The 17,388-nt window shown below is 39.2% G+C and overlaps 1 protein-coding gene across 1 annotated transcript in view; it reads right to left on the reverse strand.

Annotated features, from left to right (window-relative positions):
- The window catches only part of LOC136866732 (acyl-CoA Delta12-desaturase-like), a 43,701-nt gene extending 28,957 nt beyond the window's left edge, over positions 1 to 14,744 (reverse strand). The window contains exons 1-2 of the mRNA XM_067143841.2: positions 14,687 to 14,744; positions 3,535 to 3,669 (exon numbers count right to left, since the gene is read on the reverse strand). Coding sequence (XP_066999942.2) covers positions 3,535 to 3,669; positions 14,687 to 14,744 — 193 coding nt within the window. The remainder of the gene's footprint in view (positions 1 to 3,534; positions 3,670 to 14,686) is intronic.
- Positions 14,745 to 17,388: the final 2,644 nt, after the last annotated feature.

Here is a 17,388-nt window from a genome sequence, read left to right on the forward strand (position 1 = left end):
ATTTTGAATTGTCTTTAATTGTCTTTAATGTACAGAAAATTGATATGTTTTACCTTGTTCTTAGCGGCAGCCTGTAAATACAGGAGGTCTTCCTAAAATAAATGGAAATTATATCTCGTACTTAATACTAATAAATAAATAAATAAATAAATAAATAAATAAATAAATAAATAAATAAATAATACCGATAATCGTATGTAATTATATCAGAAATCACAATTATTCGCCTTCTTCAGCTGGTGAGTGCAGGGATAAAACCTAGCATACGGTCTATGGACTCACTGAGCAAGTAGATGCACGGTGTGGGCCACGTAGCTATCGGCTTGCATTCGAACCCCACTGTTGGCAGCCCTGAAGATGGCTTTCCGTGGTTTTCAGTTGTTACACAAGGAAAATGCTGGGACTGTGCCTTAAATGAGGCCACGGTCGCTTCCTTCCCACTCCTAGGCCTTTCCTATCCCATCGTCGCCGTAAGATCTATCTGTGTCGGTGCGATGACAAGCAAATTCAAACAAATCGTCTACGGACACTCAAACCCTAGCTGCAGCTCAGCTAATAAAACGTGCATACTAAGCAGACAACAGGATAACTAACATAATTAGACAGAGTTCACACGCGAGTCTGTAGATCATGACGTCTCAAGGCTCAGTGTGAAGAGACATGTGTTTGTTTTCTGCATGTTCAAAGATACCGTTACCTTCCTTCCAGATATTCTAGCAAATAAAAACTAAATGAAAGATAGTTCAATTATTTTACCTTTTGACATATGAAAGCGAGAATGGATAAGAACACACTGAAAGGGTTCCAGAAATGAGGAGATGAAAGGCTGTAGCGAATAAACTTGATGGGTGGACCTGTACTTAGACTATAAACTGGCTTCGGTGGTAATTTCAAGAGGTAACGGAGGAGAATGGAATAAGTTACCTAAGAGAAAAATGGACTAGGTCATCTATATAAAGACAAGAAGAAGAAGAAGAAGAAGAAGAAGAAGAAGAAGAAGAAGGGGAGACCAAGGTGACGATAATCGGACTCCGTTTTTTATTTAATGGTAACAGGTGTGAAAAAAAATGGTGCTAATGTGCGATTTCAATGAGAGAGTTGGAAATAGTACTGAAGAATGCAGGTGACTGGGAAATGTGGGGAAGATATGGACTTCTGTGCTAGCCACAGAGCTAGTTGCAAATAATTAATTCACAAGAGGCTTGCAGATTTAACTCTGAAAGGCAGAATAATCAATAACGAAGATCTGAGTTGCCCTCTAAATGGTTTTCCGTGTTTTCCTATACTCACACCTGACAAATGATGGGGCTGTACCTTAATTTAGGTCATGGTCACTTCCTTGCCATTTCTAGCCCCATTCCATTGTCGCTATAAAACCTGTCTGTGTTGGTGCAATGTAAAAAAAATAGCATAAAAATGTAATAATGAATATGTGTTAATGTATGACGTATGTTTTCACTGTCTAAAATACTGTTTTTCTCCCTGCAATTTGCTTAACGTCGCGCCGACACAGATAGCCTAGGTCTTTTGGCGACGATGGGATAGGAAAGCCTAGGAGTGGGAAGGAAGCTGCCGTGGCCTTAATTACGGTACAGCCCCAGCATTTGTCTGGTGTGAAAATGGGAAACCACAAAAAAACATCTTCAGAGCTGCCGACAGTGGGCTTCGAATCCACTATCTCCCGGATGCAAGCTCACAGCTGTGTCTGAAATCTTGGACGTCCTAAAATTTCGAATATACTACGTGTGAAATATCCGACTCTCTGGATGAACGGTCAGCGTTGAGGCCTTCAGTTCAGAGGATCCGGGGTTCTATTCCCGGCAGGGTCGGGAATTTTAATCACGTTTGATTAATTATTCTGGTTCGGGGACTGGGAGTTCGTGTTTGTCCCAAAACTTTCCTCTTCATATTCAGCCAACACACTACACTAGCAGCTACTTTATAAATACGCAAAAGTGATTACGTCCCTTCACATTTGGTTGGCATCTGTCCGCAAAACGAGGCCAAATCCATATATGCGACACAGTTCGCACCAGCAACCCCACAAGTGTGGGGAAATCGGTGATAGTAGTAGTAATAGAAGAAAAAGAAGAAGAAGATCGTGTGTGAAACGGAGCAAACTAACCAAAGGCTGGACTAAGGGAAGAATGGAAGTTAGAGGGGAAGATCCTTTGTAAAATAATGGCCCCGAAGATTATAAATGGACAGCATACAAGGAAAAGGAAACCTATGCTGGTAAAACGAACAACTGAAGGAGACAATAAGTAAACGAAATAAACATCGGTTCAGAATGGACGAAAAACAATTAGCAAGACATTTAAGAGAATATTACGCAATAGGCCGAAAGTTCCGTAAAGGTAGTCATGACGGACCTCAAGAGGACCGGGCTATGTCATGAATACATTTCAAATCAAATCAAATATATAATGAGTATAAAAAGTGTAAGGACTTCCACGAAGAACAAAAAAGAACAGTGGTTGGACAAAGCAGAGAAAATAAGCTACCAGAGAACGAATGCAACATTTTTTCTACTCTTTTCCTTTTGCTATTTGCTTTACGTCGCACCGACACAGATGGGTCTTCTCCAGCATTTGCCTGGTGTGAAAATGAGAAACCACGGAAAACCATATTCAGGGCTGCCGACAGTGGGATTCAAACCCACTATCTCCCGGATGCAAGCTCACAGCTGCACGCCCCTAACCGCACGGTCAACTCGCCAGGTGCAGCAATTTTAGGCAGCAAGAAAAGCTTCTAAGTACATATAATAAAAGTGGCACGAAATGGCCCTTAACCGACTTACCTTACTTTCTTTCTTTCTTTCTTTCTTTCTTTCTTTCTTTCTTTCGTAGCCTTTTTTTCCAATTATCTGGACTCAAAACTATTGTGAATTAGTTTTACGGCTGTATGTTCTCCCCTACGCCAACCTACCAACCTATTGTAGAAGGAGGTATTCATTACAGCGGGTTTTTGTGGTGGTTTTGTGGTGGAAGTAAGACTTACGGCAACTAGGGGATAAGAATTGAAAATAAACGTTCGTGGCCTTAATTAAGGTACATCCCCAACATTTTCCTGGCGTGAAAATGGAAAACCACGGAAATCTCTTCAGGGCTGTCGGCAGTGGGGCTCGAACCCACTATATCCTGAATGTGAGCTGACAGCTACTTGCTCGGTGGTTTCTAGTGTGATATATTGCGTGTAATGAAGCTGTTTATTATGAAAGTCACACTCAGCCACTGAGCTTGGGGAATTAATTAAACAAGGCTAAAATCCATACCCGGCCAAGAATCGAATCCAAGGCCCTCTAAATTGAGGGCCACTACACTGAGCATTCAGCCAAGGAGCCAGATCCCAAAGATCCTAAACGACTCTAAAAAATGATATCGTGGTTTCGTTTAGGGAATTGAAATATCAAGGTTTTCTAGAATTAACTCGACTTGCATGCCACTTACCCCAAAAACCAGCATGTCAATTATTAATGGTATTACACCGACAACATTATTTACTCATTATTATCATGAATATGTTGGTACTTACTCCAGAAAAACGTGAGAACTTTCATATGAAACAGGCAGTAGAGTCCACCGATGGAGCCAATGAGATGCATGGCCAGGAAGCCGAGCAGATTAAACCACACGATCTTCGTTTTGAAGTAACCTTGGCTCGGTTCAACTAGAAAATACAAATATTAATCATTAATAATAATAATAATAATAATAATAATAATAATAATAATAATAATAATAATAATAATAATTGTTATTTATAGTAACAACGCTGAACAGATTAGGGGTTTAATTATTCTAGAATCTGTAACGCCAAAGGGTTGCTTGAAAATGTAAATATGAGGATAATAGAGAAAAGTAATAGGCCCATAGCTGAGACAAGTGCTTGCATAAAGAAGTATTTCAACGAAGCTTCAGTTGACATGTTTTTCTGTGTTGGTCGTCAAGGGGATAAAGGGTAATTGATGAATTTCTAACCGCATTCATACACCCAATCATGAAGTAGATGTAACTACAATGAGTGTACCGAACACTTATGAAGCAGTAATAATAATAATAATAATAATAATAATAATAATAATAATAATAATATTATTAATAATAATAATAATTATTATTATTATTATTATAATTATTATTATTATTATAATTATAATTATTATTATATTATATTATTATTATTATTATTATAATTATTATTATATTATATTATTATTATATTATTATTATTATTATTATTATTATTATTATTATTATTATTATTATTATTATTATTATTATTATTATTATTATTATTATTATTATTAAAAGTCCTGAGGTACAGTAAGGGAACCAAATGAGCTCTCTATATGGGAGACTTCCTCACACTTCAGAGCCTTCCGTCATCCCAAAAATCCTCACTCATGTCAGACCTCCTTGCAAGACTTCAGACATGAATCATCGTTCAATATCATGAGTTCCTTGGTTTTATGCCTGGAGTTTTATGCCACACGAGACATCATATGTATGCCGATGATTTACAGATCTATTACCATTTTCCTGTGAATCGTGTTGTCGAAAGTATTAGTAAAATAAATCTAGATATAGAAAGACTACATCAATATACACTAAGTCATAATTTACTATTAAATGAAAACAAAACTTTAGCTATTTTTCTAGGATATCGAAGAAACTTATCAAATCTTTTCAACAGGGACATTCCTCCAGTAATTGTAAACGGTTCTGTAGTCAAGTATCAGGAATGTGTTAAGAATTTAGGTATTCTAATGGATAACACTCTGTCCTGGACCTTTCATGCCAAGCACTTGGTCAAGAAAGTGTCTGGCATATTGCAGCAGTTTCGACGAAACTTGCCGTACCTTCCTTTCTCGGTGAGAAAGATGTTGATCCAAACTATGGTATTTCCTATTTTAGATTACGGCGCTGTAATTTACAGCGATATCTCTGAGAAATATAATAGCAAACTCCAACGTATTCAGAATGCCTGTGTTCGATTCGTCTTCAATATTCGTAAAGACTGTCACGTAACATCTTACTACAAAGCCACAGAGTGGTTGAAACTCAGGGATAGACGATCATACTCAGCTGCTTGTTTAGTTCTGAGAATTTTAAAATCTAATGCTCCCTCATATTTGACCAAGTCCTTTGTTCAGATGAGTCAAGTGCACGACCGGGACAATAGGTTTACAGCTAACACCCTTCAGGTTCCACAGCATCGTACGGTAAAGTGCAAGAAGTCGTTCATTGTCACTGCCTCTCAATTATACAACGATCTTAAACTATATGAAATTCAGCAAAGTAGTGTTGGAACTCAGAAAAAATCTCTTAAATACCGCTACCTTTCCACTTATTAAGCCATGTAAATGAATTTTCACCAAATTAATTAAATAGTACGATATCATAATCCCCTAGATACATATTAGATGCTCAGTTTTACTCTCAATTCATCCTCGGCTTTAAAATTCTTAGGTTTCTCTTTCGTCTTCTGTTCCTTGTTAGTATAGTGTATGTTTATGAAATGTTAAAAGTATTATTGTAACCTCCTAGATGTTTAGTTTTTAATCTTATTCTTATATCCTCAGTAGGAAAAGGTATCTTACGCTTTTTATGTATTCTTTTATCAGATTTTGTATGTTAGGTGATACATTTATGTTAAAGTGGCAGTTAGTTACAGCCAAAGGGACCTCTGGTCCTACTTGTAATTAACTTTAAATAAATATATTTCTATATTTCAAATAGAATGATTGCTCCCACCTCTTTCTTTATCCATTAACTACTTCCACCCTTTCGCGATTGACTAGGATACGTGCATCTGTACGTGGCAATAGGACATCATTCTTAAGCAGGGAATGACACATTTCTGCTTGTTATAGGCTGTTCTGTACACTGTCAGGATAGTAGGCATCATTCGAATACTGCAGAGCCAGTTTCAACAGGTCTTCTCAATGTACGACTGAATGATTGGTACATCCGTTAGGCTTATAAGCGTAGGTACACTTGTCAGATGTGGACGGAATTTTAAAAATTATATCAGTGAAGTGTTTTATATGTACGTGATATGCATTTTGGAGTATGAAGAGATGTTCTAGCGAATCGCATATGATCAAATTAAGAAATATAGAGGTTGTTAAAGGTTTTGCACATCAATGAGGATAAGAAAGGTCAAAAGAATTACACCGCATCGAGGTTATGTAATTTAAATGAGAGTAGCGAAATGGCTAGAACGTAGTAACCATGATCACTTGGCACCGATTCATAGAGATTCTCATGGAGAATCTTGTACCTCAACGCAGATTCAGCAAGTTTTTGTTCTAAGGGAAAAAAACAGTCAAAAATGGGTGGGGGTTACCATAATTTTAGGGGACAGCTCCATTTTTAGCAATACTTTTAAATATATATGGAAACATATATCAAGGAGGGGCTTCCACTTAGTTGCTTATCAATTAGAGTAAAGAGTTGAAGGCTGAAATGTCTAGTAAAATCACTAATCAGACAAGGAAATTCTACAGTAATGTCGATAATCGAAGTAAGAGTTGAATAATGAATTGAGTTTTTAAAGAAGTGAAATATGTAGTATTAACAGTGAATTAATTTCCGTTAATGGTGAATTGTCTAGTAAAATAGATAGTTTAAGTAGCGATGTAAATGGTGGAGAAGATCAACGGCGTGTCTTTGAGCAAGTGACTCTAACTATACGTGTTAGAGCCAGTGTTTAACGAGGTAAAGCATCAAAGTGTTATAACATATGTCGATGGTGAGAGTTGGCAGTTTGTGCCGATACAGAAGAACAGCGAAAGGCAATATAAATGCATTGTAATTATTGGTCATCGGGCTCACTACAAATCGTACTGCAGTCATCGCTGTCGTTCCACACTGCTTTTGTTCTAAAGATTAATCGATGTACATGGGGAGTCTTCCAGCAGTTGTTGGTGTTTTGAGTGTGCATTGTATATTCGTGTGTAATGAACTGTTCATGCACTGATAAAAATGAGAATATAGTTAGTAATTTTAGAACCAGTGGAGAAGTTGTTGGTGAACCTAGGTGCAGTTCCTACCTCTTTAAATTTTTCAGATGATTAGGTAAGGCCTGTAGCAGGTACACAAATACGCAGCTTTATATACACACCCTTCGAGAGAAAATGATCTTACTCTATCAAAATTCGATGGATCCATTCTGGTGAAATTTGGTACCAAAATTTTGGATATTTCAGTTAATTTTAATTTCATGTTGGTTATATTCGACTAGATTAATATTTTTCTCAGTGGTGCCATTTATTCACTCACGACATACTTTCTCCACAGCAGCACGCGAACAGTTTACAAATTGTACTGCTTCAGAAATGTGCTACCCTTGGCTGGTAAGACAATAATAACTCAAAATCGTAACTTCGATGAATTGCCTCTTTTACCCATGACAACAATGAGTAGGGTGATCAACTGTTGAAGGAAGGAATACGGGAAAAAACAGTCAAAAATGGGCGATGGGATCGCATAATATTGGGGGACAGCCTCATTTTTAGCAGTAAACTTTTAACATTTTCAAAAGCACTGTGTTGCCAGTTTCCCTCTCTTATTGACCAAGAGTACTCTTACTGAAGTATTAACATTCTTTATAAGTTCTTTCTTCCTTAATCGGCTTACCCTCCAGGGTCGGTTTATCCCTCGGACTCAGCGAGGGACTCCCCCTCTACCGCCTCAAGGGCAGTGTCCTGGAGCGTGAGACATTGGGTTGGGGGATACCACTGGGGAGAATGACCAGTACCTCGCCTAGGCGGCCTCATTTGCTATGCTGAACAGGGGTCTTGGTGGGGGATAGGAAGATTGGAAGGAATAGACAAGGAAGAGGGAAGGAAGCGGCCGTGGCCTTAAGTTAGGTACCATCCCGGCATTTGCCTGGAGGAGAAGTGGGAAAACTCGGAAAACAACTTCCAGGATGGCTGAGGTGGGAATCGAACCCACATCTACTCAGTTGACCTCCCGAGGCTGAGAGGACCCCGTTGCAGCCCTCGTACCACTTTTCAAAATTCGTGGCAGAACCGGAAATCGAGCCCGGGCCTCCGGGGGTGGCAGCTAATCACACTAACCACAGAGGCGGAATTAAAAAAAAAATCACTCATTTATCATGTATAATTTATTTTCCAGTCTGTGGGTTGAAGACACTTCGTCGATGAGATGGGATATACTGAACGTCTTCTTGCAATGTTTACAAACCGTCTTGTGGACATTACTTCGATCAGTAGGTAAGTATGGCATGTTGCTTTCCCAGTTTACATTATATGCACATATGCGTTTATTTTTCCCTTCTCAGTTTTGAAAGAGGGCTTTCTTTTTCGTGAGGAAGTAGGAGCACAGTCATGACTATCCGATACCGAAACCACTTCAAAAATCACAAAAACCTAAAATAAAAACACCAGTTAATAAAGCACGTCTATGCCACGGACTAACGGAAACTCGGAAGTCGGAAGTTACATCCGGAATGCTTCACCAAAGATGCTATAACCGTCTTTATTGCACTTTCAAAGATCATACTGTTGGCAATGGTTACGCTATGTTTAGTTGAAGCTCGATGGCAGGACAGTTACGTACTGTGAAAATTCTTACCGATGACAATAACACGAAAATTAGTTGAGATAGAAAACGAAACAATTGCGGGAGAAATACCTTAAATGCGGGACTGTTCGTGAACCTAAACACGAGTGATATATGTACAGAAACCTTGCCGTTGACCTTACATACTCACTATGTCAGCTTACGACACGTGATACCACACACTTTAAAGACGATTTATCAGCGGTTGCAGAGTGGGCTTCGGCAGGTCCGACGGCTCTGCACTCTGACCGACCAACCGAGCAGAGGAGGGGTGGTCGCGGCTCTGTCGTGGCTCTACGCCTCTGTATTCGGGAGACGGAGAGGGGCTGGTCCCAACCGTCGGCTGTCCTGAGAATGGTTTTCCATTCTCCTGCACTAAGGCGAATGCCGGGAGAGTTCCTAGTATAGGCCACGGCCGTCAACCCCTCACATTCACCGCACATCTCCTTCCCCGATACAAATCTCCTGGCCTGAGAGACGTCTGGGAGGCCCGCCTCCCCCTTCAGGGGAGGAATGAAAACAATATTTAGTAGCAGTCAAATGTAAGACACGTTCATTGCAATGTGATTCAATCTGCGTAGTTTATTTTAATAATAGTGTTTAATAATAATAATAATAATAATAATAATAATAATAATAATAAACTTAAAATATGTTCTACTTAATGAGGAGCCAGTTTCTGTGCAGACAAGAAGTGAAAAACTTCACAATTTTAGGTTTTGATGTTAAGAAAAATCACGTTTCTTTCCTGAGAACATTTGACCCGAAATCTGAAAAATAAAAGGTGAATGACAGGTCCCAGACCCCGTTGAAAGCAATTTTATGTCGCATATAGAAAAATATTTTGGCCATTTTTATTGTTTTGGTCATGTTTTTTGTGACATAAGGTAATTTGGTTATATTTTTAGCTTTTTTGCTCAAATGGAGACGTCTTCTTTAAGAAGGTACATTTTATCTGCGTCAAGTCCCAAACACAGGATTTCCAAATACTGTAGTAGCCTATATATATATGTTATATACATTCTTTCTTTTGGTGGAAAAGACAGGTAGCAAGGTTAGAAGACCTGTTTCCGAGAACGAGCTGCTGTACGGACGTCTCACTGGGTATGATGTCCGGCTCTATGGATAAGTGGTTAGCGTGCTGGCCTTTAGTCACAGAGGTCGCGGGTTCGATTCCCGGCAGGGTCGGGAATTTTAACCATCATTGGTTAATTTCTCTGGCATGGGAGCTGGGTGTATGTGTCGTCCTCATCATCATTTAATCCTACGGGCGTCAAATCAAAAGACCTGCACCTGGCGAGCCGAACATGTCCTCGGACACTCCCGGCACTAAAAGCCATACGCCATTTCATTTCACTGGGTATGATGTCATTCCAGTAGATGTAGTTAGCTCAAGATATTAGTCAACAAGGAAATTGTATGTATCTTTCGCCTAGTTACAGCCCATTTCCCCTCTTTACCACCAATAAATTTCAACAGATTGGTCACACTTGTAGTGCTGCAGTGAAACCTATCATACCTAAAGTGAAGTGCAGTGAACGTGTAACATTAAGAAATTATGTGAAAGAGTTCGGCGAAGAGATCTTCTGTACTGGACGAAATATTTTGTTTTATGAAGTTACGATAGTGGCAGTAAAGCGATTTAATATGCAATACCACTGCGCTATGGCAGCTTCCGTGGCTCAGGTGGCAGCGCGCTGGCCGCGCGCTGGCCTCTCACCGCTGGGTCACTCCATGTGGGATTTGTGCTGGACAATGTGGAGGCGGAACAGGTTTTTCTTCGGCTACACCGGTTTTTCCTGTCATATTCCATTCCAGAAGCACTCTCCAATATCATTTCATTTCATCTGTCATTCAGTAAACACTGCCCCACAGGAGTGCGACAGGCTTCGACAGCCGGCACACTTCCTATCCTCGCTGCTAGATAGGGCTTCATTCATTCCATCCCTGACCCGATCGAATGACTGGAAAACAGGGTGTGGATTTTCATTTTTTCACTGCGCTACGACTAAGCATAAAAGCTGCGTGAATCGTAAGTCTTCTGAACAGTGTAGGCTGGTTCTTTTGTTTGATACAGCGATATTTTCTCAATCAAAGTTTCCGAATTCTCAAGACATCTGTGCGAAATATTGTCATTTGCCAATATTTCACCTAATAAAGTGAACAAAAAGCACTTTCGCATATTCTTAACTGCGTACATAACGCAGTCAATCCCGGACGAGGGAACATTGTGGAAACGTTATTTATCCCTCAAACATGCACTTTGAAAAGTCAGTTGATGAGACTTCGGATCATACTTTATAATTTTCATGATCCGTGTTTATTCCCCAATTTCAGCAGAAAAGGACTTTTATTATGAATCCACCTATTCAACACTACATAACACGGTACACACAATCTTATCCCATCTACTAAGAAGTAGCACCAGTTTCGGTCACTGTGTGACAATCTTCAGCTACATGTGTGAATTGACTTAAATAATAATAATAATAATAAGAAGAAGAAGAAGAAGAAGAAGAAGCTGAAGATGGTCACACAGAAACCGAAACTGGTACTGCTTCTTATGAGATAGGATGAGATTTTGTGTACAATGTTACGTGATGTTGATTAGGTGATACCTTATAAAGATCCTTTTCTACTGAGACTGCGGATGTCAGTGGGAATGTCGTAATTGGCGTGCTCCTTGTGGATCGTCCGGGCGATGTATTTTTACTTCTTTCAGAGGTTCTTGATGCTTCAAACAACTCCACAAATGTAATACTTTTTGACAATGACATGAAGCTTTTGTGGGATGGTGAAGTTAGCCGAGAATGAATCTTCTTGTTAGTAACCGATGCAGCACCATACGTGGAAAAAGAAGCAAGGGGATTTAAGTTACTCTACCTAAAAATGATCAATTCAACGTGTCTTGCTCACGGATTTGACAAGGTTGCTGAGGAAATATAGCAGAATTTCCCTGATGTTGACCGGCTAATATCAAACGTTAAAACATTTTTCGTAAACGCTCCATCAATGGTGGCAAATTCAAAGATCATGCGCCTTCGCTTCCCCTTCCTCCTCAGCCAGTGCGAAATATTTCGCAAAATTGTTTCTGTTTTTGACTAATGAATCATCGCCATTAAAAGCTGTACAGGAACTGTTTTCCAATGATTTGTCGGGAAAATTAGCATATATTACTTCAAAGTATAGGGATCTGTCGAAAATAATAACTCGTCTAGAAACTGTTGGTTTAGAGTTATGTGAGAGTTTTGGGATGGCAAAGGACATGGCATCCAAAGTATAACAAGCAAGTAAAAGTTACGATGAAGAACAAACTCAATAAGGTACTGAGTGCAAATGAGGGATGACATGTGCAGAATTCGAGCTATTTTAAAAGATAGTGGATCTGACTTAGATAAAGCCAGCTAAGCTAAGCAGCAGTGATCTGAATATATTTAAATACGTACCTGTGACGTTATGTGACGCTAAGAGGAGCATCTCCCAGTATAAAACACACTGAGCGATCTCGGAAAGGAATTTCTTTGCGACAATTGAGAATGCACGTGGTCGTGGTGTGCAATGCTCGCAGAAAAGGTAATTACGAAGTACAGACGATAATGAACTCAATCAACTTCCTATTAGGCAGTGTCCTTTAACTTACTCTGACACATACCAAAAAGCATGCTAATAATTCGTTTTGTAGTTCATTTCTAGAAAAGCCGAGTGAGAATAAATAAATGAATAAATAAATAAATAAATAAATAAATAAATAAATAAATAAATAAATAAATAAATCACCATTAATCTGCATTTAGGGCAGTTACCCAGGTAACAGATTCCCTATTAGTTGTTTATCTAGTATTTTCTTAAATAATTGCAAATAATTCAAAATTTATCGAACATCTCCCTTGGTAAATTATTCCAATCTCTAACCCTCCTTCTTAAAAACGAATATTTTCCCCAATTTGTCCTCTTGAATTCCAGCTTTATCTTCATGTTGCCAACGGTCGTAGCCGTGTTAAAACACCGGATCCCGTGAGATCTCCGAGGTTAAGCAACATTGGGCGTGGTCAAGATTTGGATGGGTTGCCACGCGCTGTTGGTGGGGGGTAAGAGAATTGATGAGCGGAAAGGAACTGGCCTGCCTATCGTACGTAAACTCCGGCTCAGGCACACCTCTGCGAAGTTTCGGACCTGCCTTACACCATTAAAATTAAAATCTGTATATTGTGATCTTCGTCCGCCTCTGTGGTGTAGTGATTAGCGTGATTAGCTGCCACCCCCGGAGGTCCGGGTTCCATTCCCAGCTCTGCCACGAAATTTGAAAAGTGGTACGAGGGCTGGAACGGGGTCCACTCAGCCTCGGGAGGTCAACTGAGTAGAGATGGGTTCGATTCCCACCTTAGCCACCCTGGAAGTGGTTTTCCATGGTTTCCCACTTCTCCTCAAGGCAAATGCCGGGATGGTACCTAAGTTAAGGCCACGGCCGCTTCCTTGCCTGTCCAATCCAATCTCCCCATCCCTCCACAAGGCCCCTGTTCAGCATAGCAGGTGAGGCCGCCTGGGCGAGGTACTGGTCGTTCTCCCCAGTTGTATTCCCCTCCCCAAAATCTGAAGCTCCAGGACAATGCCCTTGAGGCGGTAGAGGTGGGATCCCTCGCTGAGTCCGAGGGAGAAACCGACCCTGGAGGGTAAACAGATTAAGAAAAATAAGATATTTGTGAACTTCTCTACTTTTAAAAACCCACTCAAACTTATTCGTCTACTATTGTGAATCCGCGCCGTCTCTCCACTGACAGCTCAGGACATACCATCTACTGTACTACTGTAGTCGTCTGACGAGAAGTCGCGTGGATTCGGGGTAAAAGGTGCGAGGGATTAGCATTATTGCCGCGCACGCGCATATCTGAAGTCTCAAGGCCTGACAATAAACATCGGTTCCGTCAGCGGTAAATCTTACGAATTCAGGTGATGTCGTGGAGTTTCAAAGTGCCAGTGTAATTGCGCTTTGGTTACACATTTTCTATACTAAGTAAGTACTATATAATGAACATGTTAATAAGGAATATGCAGGAGCTTGCATTATCTGTCACGACTAACGTTTTTATAGTTAAGACGGAGTGTAATATCTGTTACTAGTGCCGTACCTGACTTCTCGTCAGACACAGATAGTAGTAGAGCAGCTCGTCTTCTTTCTCCCAAGTCTTCCCAGCCCAAACTTTGCAATATTTTCGTAACGCTACCATTTTGTCTAAAATCACCTAGAACACTGCGCCTCGAAGCTGTAATACGGTATAAATATTGACAGTTTTAGCGTACTACCGGTATAGCTCTTTCAGTTTGGATGATCACACATGTCTGCTGTTAATTAATTTTGTTACGTAAGATTGTTAGTTAGTAATACTCTAATGCGAATAAAAATTAGAAAACAAATTAATGAAATAGTATTATTATCACTGAGTTTAGTAAAATAATTGAACTGAGTAAATGATAAAGACAAATTATACTTATTTTTTAGAAAATTATCTTAGCCTTATTACCTCCGTGATAATCAGCACAGTTGACCTATATAGAGGTGAAGACATTTATTTATTTATTTATTTATGTATTTATTTATTGCTAGTGGCTTTACGTCTCACCGACACAGATAGGTCTTATGGCGACGATGGGATAGGAAAGGCCTAAGAGTTGGAAGGAAGCGGCCGTGTCCTTAATTTAGGTACAGCCCCAGCATTTTCCTGGTGTGAAAATGGGAAACCACGGAAACCATCTTCAGGGCTACCGACAGTAGGATTTGAACCCACTATCTCCCGGATTCAAGCTCACGGCCGCGCGCCCCCTAACCGCACAGCCAACTCGCCCGGTGGAGATATTTATCCTTTATTCGGTTACTCGAACACGACCTGTGGACTTTTATTACTGAAAGTAACTGGTTTCATGAGTAAGTGAAGCAAACGAACATAATTCTTACGCAGTCAAGTTATAAAGTAGCAAGAAACATACCCTAGCGAGGCCTAAATAAATTACAATATAATGATGATGAAGATGGATAAATATAAAGTATAATGGAACATGAAATTTCTCAGATGATTAATATTACCTGTCTTTTCACCTACCTGATTTATTCTGAACCGCATCTTCCTGAATGTGCTCCGTTGTCGAATTGGTGGACATGATTTCTTGAGTCTGTAATATAAATAGGATATTTTTCAGGAACTTACGTAAAATATTATGCATATAGCCTATATTCACCTACTTTAATTCTCTTTCTTTCTATAAATTTAGCCACACATTCAATCACTTTCTGTCTAATTCAGTAGGCCTCGTTTTCGTCGGTAGTCTCTCATGATCCACTCTATCAAAAGTCTTGGATGGGTGAAATGCTCAACATCCCCTGAATCTAAAAATATCTTCTATATCTTACTAGAGCCGGGCTGAGTGGCTCAGACGGTTGAGGCGCTGGCCTTCTGACCCCAACTTGGCAGGTTCGATCCTGGCTCAGTCCGGTGGTATTTGAAGGTGCTCAAATACGTCAGCCCCGTGTCGGTAGCTTTACTGGCACGTTAAAGAACACCTGCGGGACTAAATTCCGGCACCTCGGCGTTTTCGAAAACCGTAAAAGTAGTTAGGAGACGTAAATCCAATAACAATAACATTATTATGTTAGTAGAATCCTGCAAGTTTAATCTCACTAGAATAGCTACTACTACTACTACTACTACTACTACTACTACTACTACTACTACTACTGTTATTGGCTGTACGTTTAAGGTTTTCGTGCCGAAATTTAGTCCTGCAGGAGTTCTTTTACGTGCTACTAAATCTACCGTCACCACTAGAATAGCCTTTTTGTTATTACTCCTTGTGCGGAGAGAACACATGCGTGTCTGCAGAATTATTATTATTATGTATGTACAGTTTTAATAATAATAATAATAATAATAATAATAATAATAATAATAATAATAATAATAATGGCTTTACGTCCCACTAACTACTTTTACGATTTTCGGAGACGCTGAGGTGCCGGAATTTAGTCCAGAAGGAGTTCTTTTTACGTGCCAGTAAATCTACCGACACGAGGCTGACGTATTTGAGCACCTTCAAATACCACCGGACTGAACCAGGATCGAACCTGTCAAGTTGGGGTCAGAAGGCCAGCGCCTCAACCGTTTGAGCCACCCAGCCCGGCATGTACAGTTTTACAATGCACTTAATATTAATTGAGAAATTTGAAATATCCTGTTTTGGTTCGCCTGATATTGCTACGTATCTGTACACTAATGAAATAACGTATAGCCTAGTGTACAGCCCATCCATCCCTGAACTTGTATCGAGTTTAGAGAAATTCTTCTAAGCCTTTATTTTTTCGTGATATCGTAACAGACAAACAAACAAGCAGATGGACAGACAAAAAAATTGATCTGAACCCACTTTCGACCACAACCTAATCTCAGACGAAAACGTGGTTTGCGGCAGAAATTAGAAGTGAGAATATAAAATTATAAGTTTATTTGCATAGATATTGTAAAGAAATATTTACCCGGTTGTAACCCTACAGCAAGCCTTATTTTAGATCAAATGTCTCTTGTAGATTTTCTCTAGGATTTGAATATTTACTTAAATTAAATGATCGAGTTAAATCAGTTTTCTACGATAATGGGAATAAACGTATTCCTACACCTGCTATCATGGAATAATAACATGAATACATGAGCCTAAACGAACATTCTGTCGCAAGAATGAAAGCTAGACTGTGTCTATTATGTCTAAGAGAAATACTGTGACGAAGTGAATTACACCATGTACTGCGATACTTCACAACGTCGCTATGTGTGAATAACAATAGTCCCATTATCTGTCGGTAATATTTCATCATGTAAGTGACGATAAAATCGAGGAGATAATTTTATGGGGTGTGTATAATGGGAATGATTTGAAATCATAGTAGAGGTCATCCGAATTCATTACAAAAAATGTTTTGGGTAGACATAAACCCTTTGTAATTCAACAAAATGCAATGCCCGCGTAATACTGTATTACCGCTAGCATGCACTCCATGGACTTTCACCTGAATTTATTTTCTGACAATATACAGTCAATGACCAACAGTAAAAGTAATGGACATTCATCACGAAAAGTCTGTCATTCAATGCAGATACCACGGGTAACATAATGAAATAATTATTGATAATTATTAATAGAGCTGAATGAGGACATTCCTGGTCACAAACATTCAGGGCGTTAAACAATGTATTAGGAAAAATGAAGGCAGGTAAATGTATGCATGTACACTATTCACAATGTAGTGGCTTGTGCAACAAATGCTGCTAAGAATATAAATAAATAAATAAATAAATAAATATGAGGCGTCTAGGTGGATCAGTGGGAGAGGAGGAACACATGACAAGTACTTCATTAATGTTCGTTATAACATTTCAACAATAATTGTAAAAATGGACGGAGGTTTTAAAATAATTGGTTTTTCACTTCTCAATAATATTAATCAGTTCATAAGTTATAAAGAGAGTGTGTGATTGGATAGAATCTGATAATGTCCTTGCAAGAACGGAACATGCAATTCTGTCTTAAAGTGTTTTTTTTTTTTTGCTTTTTTTTTTGTTTGTTTTTTTTGTCAGGTACAATCTGTTATTATATGTTTTCCTTTTCAGTCATTTGCTAAATGTTATTTATTCATAAATTAGTTTCGTCAGACTGATGAACCTAACAGTTAAAAATTAACTGAGTCAAAACTTCCACTATAACGAAAAATAAATATCATACATACTCTCTGGGCTAAGTTTCTATTAGACGAGCC

Source organism: Anabrus simplex, chromosome 3 (assembly GCF_040414725.1).
Source record: "Anabrus simplex isolate iqAnaSimp1 chromosome 3, ASM4041472v1, whole genome shotgun sequence".
NCBI lineage: Eukaryota > Metazoa > Arthropoda > Insecta > Orthoptera > Tettigoniidae > Anabrus > Anabrus simplex.